A 17,121-nucleotide genomic window follows, 5' to 3' on the forward strand; every position below is an offset into this window, starting at 1 on the left:
ACACACACACACACAGAGAGAGAGAGAGAGAGACAGAGAGAGAGAGACAGAGAGAGAGAGAGAATAAGAAATCATTAAAGAAATAACATTGTAGTCTTGGTTGGGGGGGTCAATATTGGTAGTAACTTCCTTACTAATAAAATCTTATATAGTCATCTTAAAAACATAGTATTTTGATTCTAAAGTAAAAAATAGTTTTAATCTCCTATACTTTTTCCAGTGTTTGCCAGTATCAACCAGAAGAGCTCTGTTAATATGAATTCTACTAATCAAACAAAAACCAAAACCTCTAAGACTAAGGCTGCTTTTAAGATCATGTCAAGGACAAAGAGCTGGGGCTGGGGCTGTATGCAGCACAAAGGAGGTCCTAGGTTTGATCCCTGAAAACCAGGGGTAGTGGTGCATTCCTGTAATCCCAGTACCCAGGATTTTGGTTATATAGAAAGACTGATGTCTGTTAATGGGGATAGGAAGCATTTGTGCTCCATTTTCTTATCTCAGTGGCTAAAAAGGGTTAGAACAATGCCCAGATCTGCACATCCTCTGAACTACTAGTTAAAATACAAGAGAGGAGGTTAGACACATGACTTCAAGTATCACTTGCTCATCTTGCAGGGGACCAAAGATCAATTCTTAGAACCCATTCAGGTAGCTCACAACTCCCTACAAAACCAGCCCATCAGATTCGACACTCTTCTCACCTCCACAGGCCATACACAGACACACACACCCATATACATCATGTCCATATACATGCACACATACACACACACACACACACACACACACACACACACACACACACACACGTCCACATACATGCATACATCACACACCCACAAACACACCCACACATACATCATGTCCACACACATGCACACATCACACACACACACACTCACACACACACACACACACACACACACATACATCATGTCCACATACATGCATACATCATACACCCACAAACACACCCACACACACATATACATCATGTCCACACACATGCACACATCACACACACACCCATATACATCATGTCCATATACATGCATACATAACACACACTCACATACATCATATCCATATACATGCACACATCACACATCACACACACACATATACATCATGTCCACACACATGCACACATAACACACACACACGGCTCACAGTCAAGTTCCAAATCTATCAGGTTACCCTGGCTCCACACTGATAATATTCTAACATATAAATCTTTTGGGTATGCAAGGATTCTTTCTTCCTTCTTTTTCTTTCTTTTTTTTTTTTAACAACTATTGCATACCCTTGATCATTCTGCAAATTTTCTAAAGTCATTCTCCTTTATATTTGTTTTTCTCTCCCAGTCTTATTGGAACACTACTAAACTTCCAGGAACCTTTATGCTTTCTCCACTTTCAAACTTAAAAACCTGTGCCACAAAACACTTTGGGATACATAACAGACTCAACCTCCTGAGTCATACACACAAAAAACTGACAATATTATTTCAGAAGATTATTCCAGTTATAAAACCTTTTTCACACAATCTTTTCAACCTTCTTAGCTTCTCAAAGAATATATTACATTTTTGAATAACCAGTTTTTATTTTGTCACATTATTTTGAAGCAGCTATGAGATGTACTTTTCATAATTAGATCATTAACTTTACCCCATACCAAAAAAACCTGAGATATTTATGCATTTGCCCTCAAAGCCTACAAGTTTGTTGGCTAAGATACCCACTTATGCTAACTGAACCACAACTTCTTTCTCTCATTCTTGTAAACATTATGTTGATATAAACTCATAGCGTTATTAATACAGCTGTCTCTGAAGGCTCAACTTCTCCATTGTTAATCTCAACAACCATTCATCCTCTGTGGTTTTCTATCCCCAATCTTCTATAGAATATATTCTATTGAGGTAACTGTCATCATTTCAAAATTCAAACCTTCAAAGTACAACTTCCTTTTACACACTTTCTCCCACTCATTCATTCATCCATTTATTTTTGAGGCAGGGTATCTCTTTATTGTTCTAGCTGTCCAAGAACTCTTTATGTAGACCAGGCTGGCCTTGGATTCAGAGATCTTCCTGCCTTTGCCTCCCTTTTTCATTTTGTTTGAGTCAGTTTCCCTGTGTAGCCCTGATCATTCTGCATGCTAGACAAATACTCTACCTCAGGGGCAAAAAAAAAAAAAAAAAAAAAAAAAAAAAAAAGCATTCTTCAACATGTAGCACATGTTGAATATTTATTTAGTTTCAACATACACGTGTTTGTGCTAAAGTGAACAAACACATGTGTGTACCAGGCCACTTGTTTTTTTTTTTTTTTTTTTAAGCTAAAAAAGAGAGCTGTCAGTTTGAAATATCAATTATTTGGTTCTAAAGGTACTGTCAAGTACCTTTTAACATTGCCCCCCCCCAAAAAAAAGCAATTTTGAGATGTGGAGTGGAGAACAGCAAGTAAGCCAATACAGTGATAAATATGTATGAAGATGTAAGGCCCATTATTTTGTTCTCTAAAACAATATAGTAAGAAAAACAAGTATTTGGGGCTACATTATAGCCTCCCCTCCACACACCATAAATACATTCCCTGCCACCACCCCGTTAACCAAGTATAGCTAGTATTAAGGAGCAAGACAAAGAATGGAGCCTCTATGACACCTAGCTACTTTCTGTGAGACCCTCTAGATTTCAAATAAATCCTGAGATTTCCCTAGATAACCTTGTAACAAATCCTTTACTTAAGCTAGTTCTAGTTGGTATCTGTTCCCTACAACAAAAGTAAACCTAAAATAGTAGACTTATGAGGGGTAGGAACAAACTGTTAGCTTCCTCAAGGTGAAGATGAGCTTACCTATCTCTGTAACCTTAGTACCAGGAAAAGAGAGGCTATTCAAATTCATCTCTTGTCTAGCCTTCAAAACGGTTAGGTAGAGGCTTAACAACACAGGCTGTCAATCAACCAACCAAGCGGCTTTGTTCTAAAAGAAGCAGCAGAGAATAGTTCCAAATAAGACAATGTTATTTTCTGAATGAGCATTATGTACATATTTGACCAATCTCAAACTCGTATTAATTCATGGCTTCTAAAGCATAGATCCAATCATTGAAGTTAGTAACATTAAGACCCTTCAAACCGTGTACCACTCCAGATATCTGTGTAAACTCACAATCAAGTTACATTTACTAGTGTGTCAAACAAGAAAACAAAACTATTAGAAGAGGGTATCATCCTTATAGTCATTCTCCTTTTCTGTGACCCTATGGGGGACAAAAATTCAAAGCTATATCAGAATATACTCTCTCTCTCTCTCTCTCTCTCTCTCTCTCTCTCTCTCTCTCTCTCTCTCCCCCCCCAATAAAAAAATACAAAAAAATACAAATCAAACCTATGTTTACATTTTGTCACACTATCCCAAATGGTAGTGTGGTTATTACCACCAAATAAAAATACCATTTGTTCATTTCAGTTTTATACCAGTAAGAGAGCCAGGGCTATGTAGAGGACCATGTTTTTTGTTTAGTCTCCTCCCCCCGCCCCCCCCCAGGGTTTCTCTGTATTGCTTTGGAGACTGTCCTGGAACTGGCTCTATAGACCAGGCTGGCCTGGAACTCACAGAGATCTGCCTGTCTCTGCCTCCTGAGTGCTGGGATTAAAGGCGTGCACCACCAACACCCGGCAATGTTTTTTTTTTTTTTTTAATTAATTTTAAAAAATAGAATAAACTATCCAAAAACAATACAAATTAAAAAAAAAAAAAGGTTGGAGATAAAAATGCTTAATAGGTCAGGTGGTCCACACCTTTAATCCCAACACTCGGGAGGCAGAGACAGGCAGATCTCTGTGAGTTCCAGGCCAGCCTGGCCTACAGAGTAAGTTCTGTGACAGCCAAGGCTACACAGAGAAACCCTGCCTCAAAAAAACAAAACAAACAAAAAACAGAACAAAAGTTAACAGCATAATTATAGGAACTTAAAAATTATCTTTCAGGTTCAGGAGACAGAGGCAGGCAGAGAGCTCTTATGAGTTGCCGGTCAGCCTCATCTACAAACCAAGTATCATAACAGCCAGGGCTACACAGAGACCCTGTGTCTCAAAAAAAAACAACAAAACAAAACAAAACAAAAAAGGTTATCTTACAGAGCCATCAAGATAGATGGCTTTGCAGGTAAAGGCTGCCAAGCTTGAGGCCTGAGAGACTTCAACTACTCAAAGATGTCCTCTGATCTCGGTAAGTACGGTTAGGTACATACATGCCCTCACCAATGTACACCACACCCCCCGACACACACACACAATTCACAAAATTACCTTACGCACAAATTCAAAAAAATAAAAATATTTGAAAAATATTTTTAAATGCCATAAATGGAAGCAAACTGAATCCCACTGCCATACCTTAGCTTTCTGTCCCCAGCTCGGCACATACTTTAAGTACCAATAACTAAGCTGGCATTGATACAGGTGTAATTACTCAATATTCTTTCTCAATAATAAACTTCAGGACTGAAAGTGTCCCTCCTTTTGGATTAACACTACATTAAGCAACCTAAGAGTTACTAGGAATTACTGTTCTTCCCCAGTTGTAAAAATAAGAGAAACAGTAAGATTTGTTTCTAAAGTGGGGGCAGGAAGCAGGACTAGGGATTGGGAGCTTCACGCATGGGAGACAGTGAGCTGCAGCCCTAGCCTTCTTTTATTTTCCTTAATTAACTCTAGATTTTATTATATTTTCATTATATTTTCATACACATGTTCATTATACTTTGCTCTAACTCACCCAACTCTTCGCCTCTCCATCTCTGGCCACTTCTTTCCCTAAATAGCACCCCTCTGTTTTCATATCACAGGTATTCTACTACCCTTCCCCGACTCCCTTGTTTCTCATTTTCTTTACCCAGATTTCACACTTTACTGTTAAGAACTTAAAAAAAATGATTTTGAATAAATAGCAGATTATTTACAAATCAAATCAATGTACTGCAAGTCATTATTTGTAAATTAAAAGATTCTTGGGCCTGGGGATGTAGCCTGGTGGTGACCAGAGTGCTTGCTTAGCACATGTAAAGTCCTATGTTCATGCCCTAACACATCAACCAGATGTGGTGGTGCACGGTGTTGACCCTAATACTTAATAGTAGAGACAGAATGACAAGTTTAAGGTCATCCTAGCTATAGAGGAAAGTTCAGGCCAGTCTGGCAAACATGGGACCCTGCCTCAAAAATTAACTAAGACCTTAAATGAGATTTCCAATAAAGCTGTAAAATCCACCCAATAACATTAAAATGACTTTTTAAAAACTGCCTACAATAAACTGACAAGGAGGGAAAAACAACTGATTTTGTATCAAGTGAATTTTTAACAAGGATTTTTCTGATTCTGATTTAAGAAGCACCATGATCACTAAACATTAATTAAAAAAAAAAAAAAACATTTCATACGCCTAAAGATACAAATAAGATATACTTAATCTGGGTCACCACGATTTGATTTTTTTAAAAAAAGATTTATTTATTTGTTTGTTTATTTATTTATATGGGTACTTTGCATGAACATCTGCACACCAGAAGAGGGCATCAGACAGTTGTAAACTGCCATCTAGGTGTTGGGAATTTGAACTCAGGACCTTTGGGAGAACAATGAGTGTTCTTAACCACAGAGCCATCTCTCCAGCCCTATTTAATGTTTAATTTAGCACTTAGTCTAGAAGTTTACAATAATAAACAATTTGTTTGCTTGATAATATGTCCTCTATAACATACTCATGACTTAATAGCAATAGGTCAATCTTTGGTTAATACTGTCTACTTCTAACAGTGCAAAACAATTCTAACCACAAATACTGCTCTTTCATACTAAATTAATACAAAAACAATCAGTTCAGCATTAAGGAAATAAAGGCTCCTTCCGATATATTTCTTGATGACAAAAAGAGAAAATAAGTTTGAGTCACTTGGATTCTTGAACTCAGCCCAAAGCTAATAGTATCACACAGCAATGTCTGAAGTAAATAGATCCTTCCTATTATTGGGGCAGAAACTAAAAAAAATACGCTCTGAGACATAATAAGAAACAGTCTCTGATTAAGCCATTTTGAAGTACAAGTACACTTAAAGCTTTAAATTCAATAAATGAGCACCTATCATTTGCCAAGAGTAAGTCTTTTAGAAATAAAAGCTATTATACTTTTTAAAGATATGTTTTTCAATAATGTACTGTCTTTTCAGACAACTGCATTCCACTAATGCTAATATCCCCAATCAATTCTGATAACTACTCAAATTTCATTGCTACTTAAATATAGAAATTTAAGGTAAAATTTTACATAGCAAATACTTTACATAAATGCAAATATCCATAACTACTTCATAACTAAGTAAAAATAAACATTTTTACATTTAAACACTACCACGGTAATACACATCTATGTTTCAATAGCAATGTACAAAAAAGCAGAGCTGTTAGGATTTTCTAATACACCTTTAAAAATACTATAGTTTTAAGAGGTAAATACACAAAAATGAGTACACTACTCTTATAAATGAGCATACTAACTTAAGAAGTAATGGTTTCCCTCATCAAAAAAGTATATAGAGAAGCTTCTCTGGCTGCAAGAATCGAGGACAAGCCAGAATCATACATAGGAGCATAACTGCTAATCATAATCACTATTAACAGCTATTGCTGTCACTATGACTCTAGAGTTGAAGTAAAAGGAAATGGGCAAAAGTTCTCGATTTAAATAGGGATCAAAAAAATACTTTATAATGACAACAAAAACTAAGAATGATCAAAAGGCAGTCTCTAAAATTAACTTTTTTAAAAGTAATTTTACTCTATTACAGGTTTTCTACAAATCCACTTAAACAGATAAATATATAATCCCTGAAACTCAGCTATCCTAGGAACAAACACTGTTAGTTTCCTCCCGAGATGGAATGTTTCAAAATTCTCTGGAACAGAAATTAAACACAACCTGTTAATAAATTTGTGTCCCCCTATCCTAACTTGTACAACAACTGTGTTGTTTTTTACTGAAAATAAGGTACAACAAACACTTAAAATTACTCTTTTATTTCACAGGAGTCAAAAGAGAAACAAAACACAAAAGGAAGCTTTTCTTATTTTTAACAATGTTTTTTTATGTGAAACCAAGTTAGTCAATTGCTTTATGTCTAGACCTGACTGACCAACATCAATATCAAGAAAACCATAGTATGTATAGTGTTCCCTCTTAATTGTTACATAAATTTATAAAACACTGATTTCATGTACTGGATAGGAAGACCAAATACCAACTATCAAGTTAAAAGTACCAACCTTGTTCTAAATCACAAATCTTAACCGCAGAGCCCATATATTGAATCTAAAGTCTAGATTCACACATTAGAAGTATTATGTAAATAAGTAACCTGGAATTCCTATACAAACTCACCCACTACCCACCAACATTTCACTATACAATATTTCAAAGATTCTACGTATGGTTCTGTACTCAATCAGTCTTCAAGGATGAAACTCACTGGGATGTAAAACTGCCTAACACCATTACTTCCACACTTATTTTGCAGAATGTTCCTATCTTCACCATATGAAGTGCATCCTGTTCTAAGGTTCACACAACGGAGAAAGACTCACGAAAGGATGTGTGCTCTCCGGCCTTTTTAAGTACTGCTGGACTGAAAGGCATTCATCTTTCAGTGCTGCATACCCAGAAAGGTCATTAAACCCCACTAATGGCCCCATCATATCCTACTATTCAGTTCCACCCAGAAAGAAGACAATCCCTCCCACTTTGGAAAGTACAGCTAAATCATACCTCAGAGTTAATTTTCTGTCTCAGTCTTGAAGATTTTGACAAGGGCAAAAAATGGATTCAAGATCCTATTATGGCAATGGCTTGATTTAAGGTCTATTAAAACAGACTAATTCCACAATCCCATAATAGGCAAATGGGCATGGGAAAGGGAATCAAGACCAAAGCCTTATTTTTTTTTTTAACTTACATAATGATGATAGTATGCAATCAGACAAATTTAAGAGGCAGCAAAGCATGGAGTGTCACCTTACCAAATATACAACCAATTCAAAATTATTAAAGCTTTAAATACAAGAGAATGCAGAGGCAAGACATAATATTGGGAAGAAAAGCATCCTTATATCCAGTGAACTTAACAGGGTTAGGTCTGTTTATACAGCTCCCTACAAAATTTACTCTAAAGCAAAATACAAAACCCAAAATACACAAAATTAGTTAAGAGTTGTATGTTTAACTGAAGATAAAAATTCTCAATCATCTAGAATAGGTTACACTCAACAAAACATTTTACTTTGACATATTAGATAAACATGGGTGATTTAAGACCAACATAAACTATTATCTGTACCTAAAAAAATTTCTAATGTTTAAAAGTCCCTTGATCATGGAATTTCTAAGACCAAGTATTTTTATTTTTTTCCCAAAAGTTGTGTTCTTTTATTTGCCTCTCAGGAAAAAAACAAAATTAATCAACTAAAACACAGCATTATAATCTGCAATAAAATTGACGCATTTTTGTAAATAGTTTAGAGAAGGGGGGCGAGCCCAGTCTTTTTCATGTAAACATAATAAGCCTGTAATATGCTGCAGACAAACGCACTGCATGGGGTGTGGAGGACCCGAGCTGATTAGATTACCACAACATCAGCCTGGGGCCGCCATTTTTAGAATCTGTAAAGGACAAAAGAGGGAAATTACAGTTTTTACTCTCCATCTCAGAAATTAAAGGGAAAGGGGGGCTGTTTTCCCAATTAGGTATTGCTAACTCCAACCTAGAGCCGAACGCACCTCACTTAATTCTCCCCGAGGTCTCCAGAACTCCAAACACCTTCTATTATCCACATCTCTCAAGGGTGAATAAAACAAGCGACACAGAAATTCGCTCTGGGGTTAACTCCGGCGGTCTGTCTTTTTGACTTTAAATGTGATCATTCCTGAGAGGCAGCCTAGATAGGGCGGATCTAGGCGGAACTGCGGCCAGTGAAGCAAGCGCCCGCCCGGGATTGTTGTTTTCCCTCTCTCCCTCCTCCCGGGTTCAGCACAGGGGACCGTTTGTTTCTCGTCGCTATCTGCGGCCACCGCGCTGGTGCCAACCCTTCGGTCAAAATCAGCTTTTGATTTTATTTTTTTTATTTTCCTGAGACGAGCCATATTGTGGATTCTCGGTCTTGGGCACCGCGGAGGACGGCCGGCAGTCGTGCCAGGGAGCGGGGGAGGAGACAGGGGAGGCTGGGGTGACCACCTTAGGGGCGGGTTTACCCCGGCCCGGGAGGATGAGGAGCTGTCTCTCTCTCTCTCTCCTACAAAGACAGAGAGATGCCCGGGGCGTTCTGTTCACCCCTGGCGCATTTATGAGGACGCTGAGGCAGGGAGTGACAGGAATAAAGGCAGGGGGAGGAGGAGGAGGAGGAAGAAAATGAGGCCTAAGCGTGTCCCCCCGGCACCTGCACCCGCCGCAGGCAGGCAGGCAGCGCGCCGGCGGGGCCCCGCTGCCCCGCTCCCCAGGCCCCGGCGGTCGTCACAGCCCCGGCGCCCCCTCTCCAACTCCCGCTGCCCAGGGGGGTTTAACCGCCAGTGCCCTCCATTGCCCACCCCGCCGTCGCGCCCCGGGAACGGGCACAGAGCGGAGCCGGCGCCGGGCTCCGCTCCCGGGGACAGCGAACGACCCCTGCCCGCCCGCCCGCCCTCCCTCCCTCCCCGAGCCCCAGGCCCCGAGCCCCGCCGCAGGCCGCCGCTCCCGCGGGCACCACAGGCACTGACCTGCGCTGCTCACACACCAGACGCCCGGACCCCGTCTGTCACGGCTCGGCCCCCGGCGAGCGCGTCCCGTCCGCGGCTCTGCGGAGAGCTCCGGCGGCTCCACACCCCCTCCCCGGGCGGCGGCGGCGGTGGCGGTGGTGTTGGTGTCGGGCAGGGCCGGCGGCGGGCGCTGGGAGACGGCGGGGCTGCTCCTTCTTCCCGGGAGTGTCTACGCCCGCTCTGCTGCCGCTCCCCGACTCGGGCTCGCTCTGCGGCTCGGCCCCCCGCGCCCGCTCACTGTCACTGCTGCTCGCTCTGGGAAAATGGCGGCGACGACGGCGGCGGCGGCGGCGGCGGCGGCCGCGGCGGCGACGGCGGCGGCGGCGAGCGCACGGGGCCCGCCCGCCCCGCTCCGCAGGGGCAGGGGGAGGGGACCAAGCTGCGGCCGCCATCTTGTGTGGGGGCCGCCGCCGGGCGCGGCCGCTGCTCTCGCTCCGCCGGGCGGCGGGACGTCACGGAGGGAGCCGCGAGCGGGCCGACGGGCGATCGACGCTGGGTCCTCCTCACGGCGGCGCCTCCCGCCGCCGCCGCCGCCGCCGCGCCGGCCGTGGGGGTCGCCCGACTGCAGGGCTCGGCCGTGTCCCGCCGTCAGCGCGTCGGCGAGCCGCGGACGCCGCTAGTGGGTGGCGGGGGACGGTGGCGGGCACGGGGAGGGGGCCGGCCCCCGTCCCATCGCCGCCCCGGCGTCCCCGGCCCTCCCCTCCCCCGCCCGCTCGCCCGATCGCCTGGGCCTGGCCTGCCGCGCAGGGCGAGCCGGGTCGGGCCGTCACTCGACGCCCACTAGCGGCGGAGGCGGCTCCAGTGCGCAGGCTCCGGGCGCCGGATAAAAGCGGAGCTGCCGAGTCCGCCGCCGTCGCGATGGAGGAGCGAGACGCGGAAGAGGCCGGGGGGAGAAGCCGCAGGAAAAAGCGCAGCCACCGTCAGCGCCGCCTCCCGCCACCGTGTAAGGGGGAAACGCCGGGGCCGTGGCCGCCGCGGGGCGGGGGAGCGGGACTTGGTTCGTTTGCGGGGCGGTGATTGAACGGGGAGGGCAGAGCCGGCCTTCCGGGGCGAGCGGGGACGCCGGGGACACAGCGCGGCCCGCTGCGGGCACCCACACGGCCATTACGGGCGCCGCTCGGGGCCGTCCCCGAAATGGCGGTTTCCGCCTCGGCGGCCCCCGGCTCGACCTTGGGCGCTCGGCCGGCGGAGCGGAGAGAGGGGCGGGCGGGGGCAGCCAATGGGCGCGCGGCGGCCGCGGTGGGGCGCGCCGGGATTGGCTAGCGGTGACCTCATGCTGCAGCAGTGGGCGGGGCCCGCGGCGCGGGGGCGGCGAGCGGAGGCCCAGAGAGAGAGAGAAGTGACGCCGGCGGTCGTCGTCCCCGCGGCCGCGGTGAAGCCCAGCGGCTACGGCGACGGCGAAGGCGGTGGCCGGGCTCCGCCCTGACCGTTTGCTGCTGCTCTCCCTGTGCGAGGTGAGGGTCCCGGCTCGGCCCCGGCGGGACCCCGGCGGCCGTGCGGACGCGGCCTGCCCGGGATTTTTGTAACTGCGTCAGGGCAAGATGGCGCCGGGGCGCGGGGGGAGAGGCACGTCCGCCGCAGCGCATGTGACCGCCCGCCGCATTCCGCGGGGCTTGGCGGGGACCCAGGCGGGGGCGGGGGCGGGGGAGCCTTCCTGGAGAGGAAGAGAGGACGGGAAGCGCTTCCCCTTCCCCACTGCGCGCGGCGGCTGCGGACCGGGGACGGGTGTGCCGGCCGCCGGTGCAGGAGGAGGCTGGAAGCCGCCCGTGTCGCAGCCGCCCCCCCTCCCCCGGCCGAGGCCTTACGTAAGGTGCCAGGTCTCCCCGGGAGCCAGGCAGGCGGCCCCGAGGGTGGCTCCTTTCAGATCGGGTACTCAAAGCGGGGAAGCTCGAGAGTGGCTCCAGCAACACTGAAGTCTCCCGCAGCAGGCAAGGCCCCAAGGACCGTGTGTGTCAGGGTCTGACCTTTCTTTTCCTCGAGTCCTTGCCCCCCCCCCCTTACCCTCCCTGCCTGTGCACCCCGTGAGAATGTGTAATCTTCCCTCCTCCGGGTGAGGGTTGCCTGTTCAGAATACCAGCTGTGCTGGTCTCTTGTATCTGTATGAAACCAAAAGGTCATTTCTCAATCATCGACGTTGCATTTATGTCGTCCTTTTTTTAAAAAAAATAAAAGATGAAATTACAAATGCTTCTGGTAAATATTAATTCGTTAAAGTTCTCGAACCCGCGTCTTTAAAGCACACTTGTAAAAGCATATATATTTTAGTAGGATTTAGGAATAAGGGTGAGATTGGATTTTCCTGTTTAATACCCTAGACTGGGTTGGAACTCTATGCCTGCCCACTCTCCTTTTTCTAGGATTACAGGCTCTAGCGACCTGGGTACTTTCCCCCCACAAACAATATTTTGTGCTAAGAGAAAATGAATGCTTACTGGGCTTAGTGACAACCTTAACCTGCATCATGGTTATGTTACTTCCTTTATTTTTAGTTGTGGGGTCTTTTTTATAGTTTGAAAACAAGATTTGTTTTATACCATTGTTTCGTGGATTTTTTAAGTAACTGAATATGAGTAAAAGTAACAGTATTTTTGTTTGTTTCAAAACAATCTTATCATTTTACATACCAATCCCAGGTCTCACTCCCTCCTCTCCTGCTCCCCCCACCCTTCCTCCTACCCCATACTTTTTCCACTCCCCAGAGAGGTTGAGGCCGCCCATGGGAAATCAAGGAAGTCTGTCGAATCACTTTGAGGACCAAGGCCCTCCCCCCATATCTAGGTTGAGCACGGTATCCCACCAAAGAGAATTGGCCCCACAAAGCCAGTTCAAGCACTAGGGATAAATCCTGGTCCCACTGCCAGCGGCCACACAGACTGCCCAAGCCACACTACTGTCACCCACATTTAGGGGGCCAAATTGGACCCTATGCAGGTTTACCCCTGTGAGTATGCAGTCGGTGAACTCCCACTAGCTCTGGTCACCTGGAGAAACAGTATTTTAAATGTATGTAAATAGTTGTATTACAAAGACCAAATTCAAAGCCCCCTCCCCCCAGCTTATTTACTAAATGGGTATTTTGTATAAGAGTTGTGAAATAACCTTTTTATTTTTTGTGAATAAATCCCATTGCTCCTTTACATCACTTTTCTCAGAAAAAATTTATTATGAAGACAGCTCATAATTTTCAATAGGCTCTCAAATTTTCTGTCTTAATAAGGAAGAGAAGCCATTTTCTAGGCTAATGGAAACATCGTTTGTGCTTGTTGCTCCTATTTTTCCGGTCGTTGACTCAGTGAAGTTCATAAACAATTTTTCTTAAAATGGCGTTTCAAACTTTTTTTTTTTTAGAGCTGGACATGGTTGTACAAGCTTAAGCCCAGCTTTTGGGAGGCAGGGACAGGGAAATTCTAAGATTTAGGCCATCCTTCCCTATGCAGTAAGCTGGAGGGTCAGCCGAGTCTTCGTGAGACCCTGTCAACACCGTGGGATTACTTTTCATCATAGAAATTCTCTCATTTGTGACTATTCTCTAATATTTCTATTGTAATTCTAATTTGAGAGTTTTAGATTCATTGTTAAAGCTTCAGGGATTAGATTTATCTGAATTGATAGATTCCTAGCTTGCTTCTTAGTTCTTTTCTAGTAATATCAAAAAAATTACCAAATTATTCCCTACCTTCATTTTATTTAAATGATCGTCTTTTGCTCACTTGTAATCTTACCTGGGGTCACACATAATTTGCCTATGTGCTAAAAATACCATCTCAAAAAAATATTAACTACATTTCTCCTATTGTCTGAGTAAAACCTTCCTTCCCACTTCCAGATAAACACAGGTTTAGCCTCCTTTATGCCTCTTAAAACTTCTCTACTCCCAATGCTTAGGGCCATTGTATATTGGTGACCAAGCCCACTGATGGATAATTGATGAGCTTTTGGGTATACAAGCTCTTTTAGAGAGTGTAAGATTAAACAGTGTCATAGTGGACTGTAGACTGTAAAAATATTGACTCTCAAACTTTGCCAAAGGCTGTTTTGACCAGAGTTTTGATAGGAAAAGAGAATGGGAGGCAAACAGGGCTAGGAGCAGCTAATGGACCAGACATAAAAAACAATGGTTACATGGATGGGTTTATGATATCTTGATGTATTTGGAGGTTTATCAAGATAGAGAATATTGTTTTCTCAGATACTAAACTCAGTTTACAGTGGCTTTGTTTAAATCTGCTTAAATTATGTCAGTGTGACTGCTTCTAGTAGCTATGGGTTTTAGTGAACAGAAAATTGACATTCCAGTAAGAGGGCTTATTAACATGATAAGTGAAGCTGAAAACTCTTTCAGGCAAGTCTGAATATTGGTTGTTCATTGTCTGCTCTTAGAGCTTTGTGAGTATATTGCATGTATTCATTTGACAAATTTACCAAAATAAACGAGACATTCAGAGTGAGAAACATTCCACTTTTAACTTAGAACTGCTCTTTATTTAAAATACTCCTATATGTTTCACCCATGCCCCTGACATTTAGTGTCTCTTGAAAATACAAAATGATATCAAGTTTCATACCTGAAAATGATTGGAACTGAAATCATTTGATAGACAAAATGAGATGTTATGGTTTGTTGGGGATGGTGCCAGATCCCTCTAATCAGCGTTTAGGACGTGGAATAAGGAGAGTCAGAAGTTCAAAGTCAGCTTGAACTACATGAGATCCTGTCTCAAACAGGTCACAGCTAAATATGCACATGGTCTGTTGAGTTTGTCTTTAAGAAGATGAATTTGGTATTACCTGCCTGTTCCTGGATAATATGTTTTAGTGGCAGCAATACCCAACTCTACTTGCAGATTAGGGATCTGAAGATTCTAAATATTTAAGAGTTGTAGGTAACTTGAATCCAGTTTTCTCATTTTTTTTTAAATGAAAATGTAACCTTGCAGAGAGGTAGAGGCAGGAGGTTGAAGGGGTTTAAGGACAGCCAGGGCTACACGAGACCCTGTTTCAACAGAAAATTGAAAAAGTAAATTTATTCCTAAATAACCAAGAACATTCTGAAAGTTTACTGAATGCTGCTAGCCAAAAAGTGGATTCCATAAATCTCCGTGCCATTTAACATTTAGATCATTCTGTTTCTCAGAATGGAATTTCATATGAAAATGTGATGAACCAGTATTTCACTATTTCATTTAAAGGAAGCAAAATAGGAAAGTAACAAGCACAGAGACCCCATGGTTCTATGAAATTATTTTTAGGTGAGCTAATGTTGTATTATTCTGACTACAAACCTTACTGCCTCTATAAATATGTGTTAACCATGTATGTAGTTAAAAAGAGGGAGGGGGATTCCTTTAATATCCAGTATAAATTGTAACCTTTGAATTCCAAAACAGCAGTTAATGAGGAAGACCACTTGTTGGAGGTCTTTGTTTACTTGGAGAAGTGAGCAGTACTGACTTTGGGAGCCCATCCCACATGGAGGGATACTCCCTGAGCCTAGACACAAGGGGGTTTGCCTAGGCCCTATGCCAAAGGACATGACAGACTCTGAAGACCCCCCTACAGAAGGCCTCACCCTCCCTGGGGAGCAGAAAGGGTATAGGATAGGTAGGGGACAGGGGAGGAGGGGAGGGAGAGGAAATGGATTGACATGTAAAACAATTTTCTTTCTAATTAAAATTTTAAAAAAATTTTTAAAAAGTGAGCAGTACTTCAAATAAAATATATAAATGTACCAACTTTGTATTTGTCCTATTAGTGTTCATGGTTGGATTGCTTCCGATTTTGTATTTCTTGACATTTTCCTTCATTATCTCTGTTATATATAACTTAAATTTTTTTAGGTTTTTTTTCTCCTTTGGTGTAATTACTGCTACAAAACATGATTTTCTTCATGTATGTTTATATGTTTGTGCACACAGAGGAGCCATAATGTCTGCAGAGCATAATGGAGGCCAGAGATCAACAGCAATTGTCATTCCTCAGCTGCATCCACTTTTTTAATGTTTGAGACAGCTTCTGTTCTCTTAGAACAGTTGGGCTGGGCTGGCTGGCCTCCAAGCCCCAGTGTTCTTCCTGTCTCTCTCCAACACCCCCATATACCCTGGTTCTAAGGGTCCAGTTCAGGTCCTTATAAACATGGCAATACTTTATCAACTAAGCTATCTCTAGCCCCAAAATAACTTTTGGTTTTTTGAGACAGGGTTTCTCTCTGTAGCTTTGGAGCCTATCCTGGCACTCGCTTTGGAAACCAAGCTGGTCTCGAACTCAAAGAGATTCACCTGCCTCTGCCTCCCGAGTGCTGGGATTAAAGGCATGCACCACCAACGCCTGGCCCCAAAATAACTTTTATGTATAAAAGTTTTTATATAATAAACTGAGTTGAATATAACCTACAATAGATGCTACTTTATATAAACTAATCCAGATTGTTCAATGATTATAGGGATTTAGTCATAGAGATTGTGATTTTCATAGTCCTTGTTCTCAAGAGATTTTATTTTTAAAGTTGTCTTTTCCAAGTACAAGTATTAGTGTCAAAGCTATTGTCTGGTTTTTCCCTTCTATTGTTTCTCTATTCCTGAGGAAAATGGCCACTGTGACCCTGATTTCAGCCAACAGATAACTAGTTCCCAGCTTCACATCTTAGGCTGATTTAAAGTTATGTAATCAGAACTTCAGACCTTCCTATCTGAATGTCATTTCCTTCCATTCTTTACTTTGTCAGTTGAAACTTATATGGTTTTTGTACCATTTGCATTTCCTTGTGGATGGTTTGCTGTGTTGCTAACAACAGCAGAGCTAAAGAAATAATCACTGGTTAATGAGAGTCTTAATTTGAAGTAACAATTTGTAATGAGACCTTGGGGTTTGTGTTTTAGCCAGGTGAGCCACCGTAGGTCATTTATTGATGTTGATTAAGTGAGAAATGTATAAACATCTCCATTTATATTTAAAAAATTTTCTTTATAGGCAATTTATACCTGTCTATCATACCTCACTTACACATAATGCCAAACGTCAAGCTCCTGCTGTATTTCTGACAAACTTTACTGTTGTTGAATCAAGAAAGAACCTATTCTACAAGGTTAGCCTTAGCTTTATTAAATTTTTCATGAAAGGTCTATGCTCCAGAAAAAAAAAAACAAAAAAACTTGAAACATCAAATTAGGTATATTCCTACCATCTAGGAGGCTAAGACAAGAGCTCACATTACAGGCCAGTCTGAACTACATGTGTGTACATTCTGGCAATTAAAATTCCATCCTGAGAATCTG

General features: G+C 43.2%; 2 protein-coding genes across 6 annotated transcripts in view; one reads left to right on the forward strand and one right to left on the reverse strand.

The window, feature by feature from the left end:
• Positions 1 to 9,950, reverse strand: part of Kmt2e (lysine methyltransferase 2E (inactive)) — a 66,425-nt gene extending 56,475 nt beyond the window's left edge. For 2 of the 5 annotated variants that reach the window (XM_035451589.1, XM_027393408.2), the window contains exon 1: positions 9,812 to 9,950. The gene's annotated coding sequence lies outside the window, so the exon portion shown is untranslated. Of the gene's footprint in view, positions 1 to 2,864; positions 2,992 to 8,839; positions 9,441 to 9,811 lie in introns of those variants that run through there. The other 3 variants (XM_027393407.2, XM_035451588.1, XM_027393409.2) reach the window with 3 other exon arrangements.
• Positions 9,468 to 14,616, forward strand: LOC113833165 (translation initiation factor IF-2-like). Its single transcript, XM_035451380.1, has 3 exons — positions 9,468 to 9,510; positions 9,627 to 10,793; positions 11,133 to 14,616. The coding sequence occupies exons 1-3, from the start codon at positions 9,468 to 9,470 to the stop codon at positions 11,306 to 11,308; spliced, it is 1,386 nt and encodes a 461-aa protein (XP_035307271.1). The 3' UTR covers positions 11,309 to 14,616.
• The last annotated feature ends 2,505 nt before the right edge of the window (positions 14,617 to 17,121 follow it).

The sequence above is a fragment of the Cricetulus griseus genome (genome assembly GCF_003668045.3).
Source record: "Cricetulus griseus strain 17A/GY chromosome 1 unlocalized genomic scaffold, alternate assembly CriGri-PICRH-1.0 chr1_0, whole genome shotgun sequence".
NCBI lineage: Eukaryota > Metazoa > Chordata > Mammalia > Rodentia > Cricetidae > Cricetulus > Cricetulus griseus.

Coding starts and splice junctions, on each gene's coding strand:
- LOC113833165 (XM_035451380.1), top strand. CDS start 9,468: ATGAGGCCTAAGCGTGTCCCCCCGGCACCTGCACCCGCCGCAG. Junction 9,511..9,626: donor GGCACCTGCACCCGCCGCAG/GCAGGCAGGCAG, acceptor TTTAACCGCCAG/TGCCCTCCATTGCCCACCCC. Junction 10,794..11,132: donor GCGCCGCCTCCCGCCACCGT/GTAAGGGGGAAA, acceptor CTCATGCTGCAG/CAGTGGGCGGGGCCCGCGGC.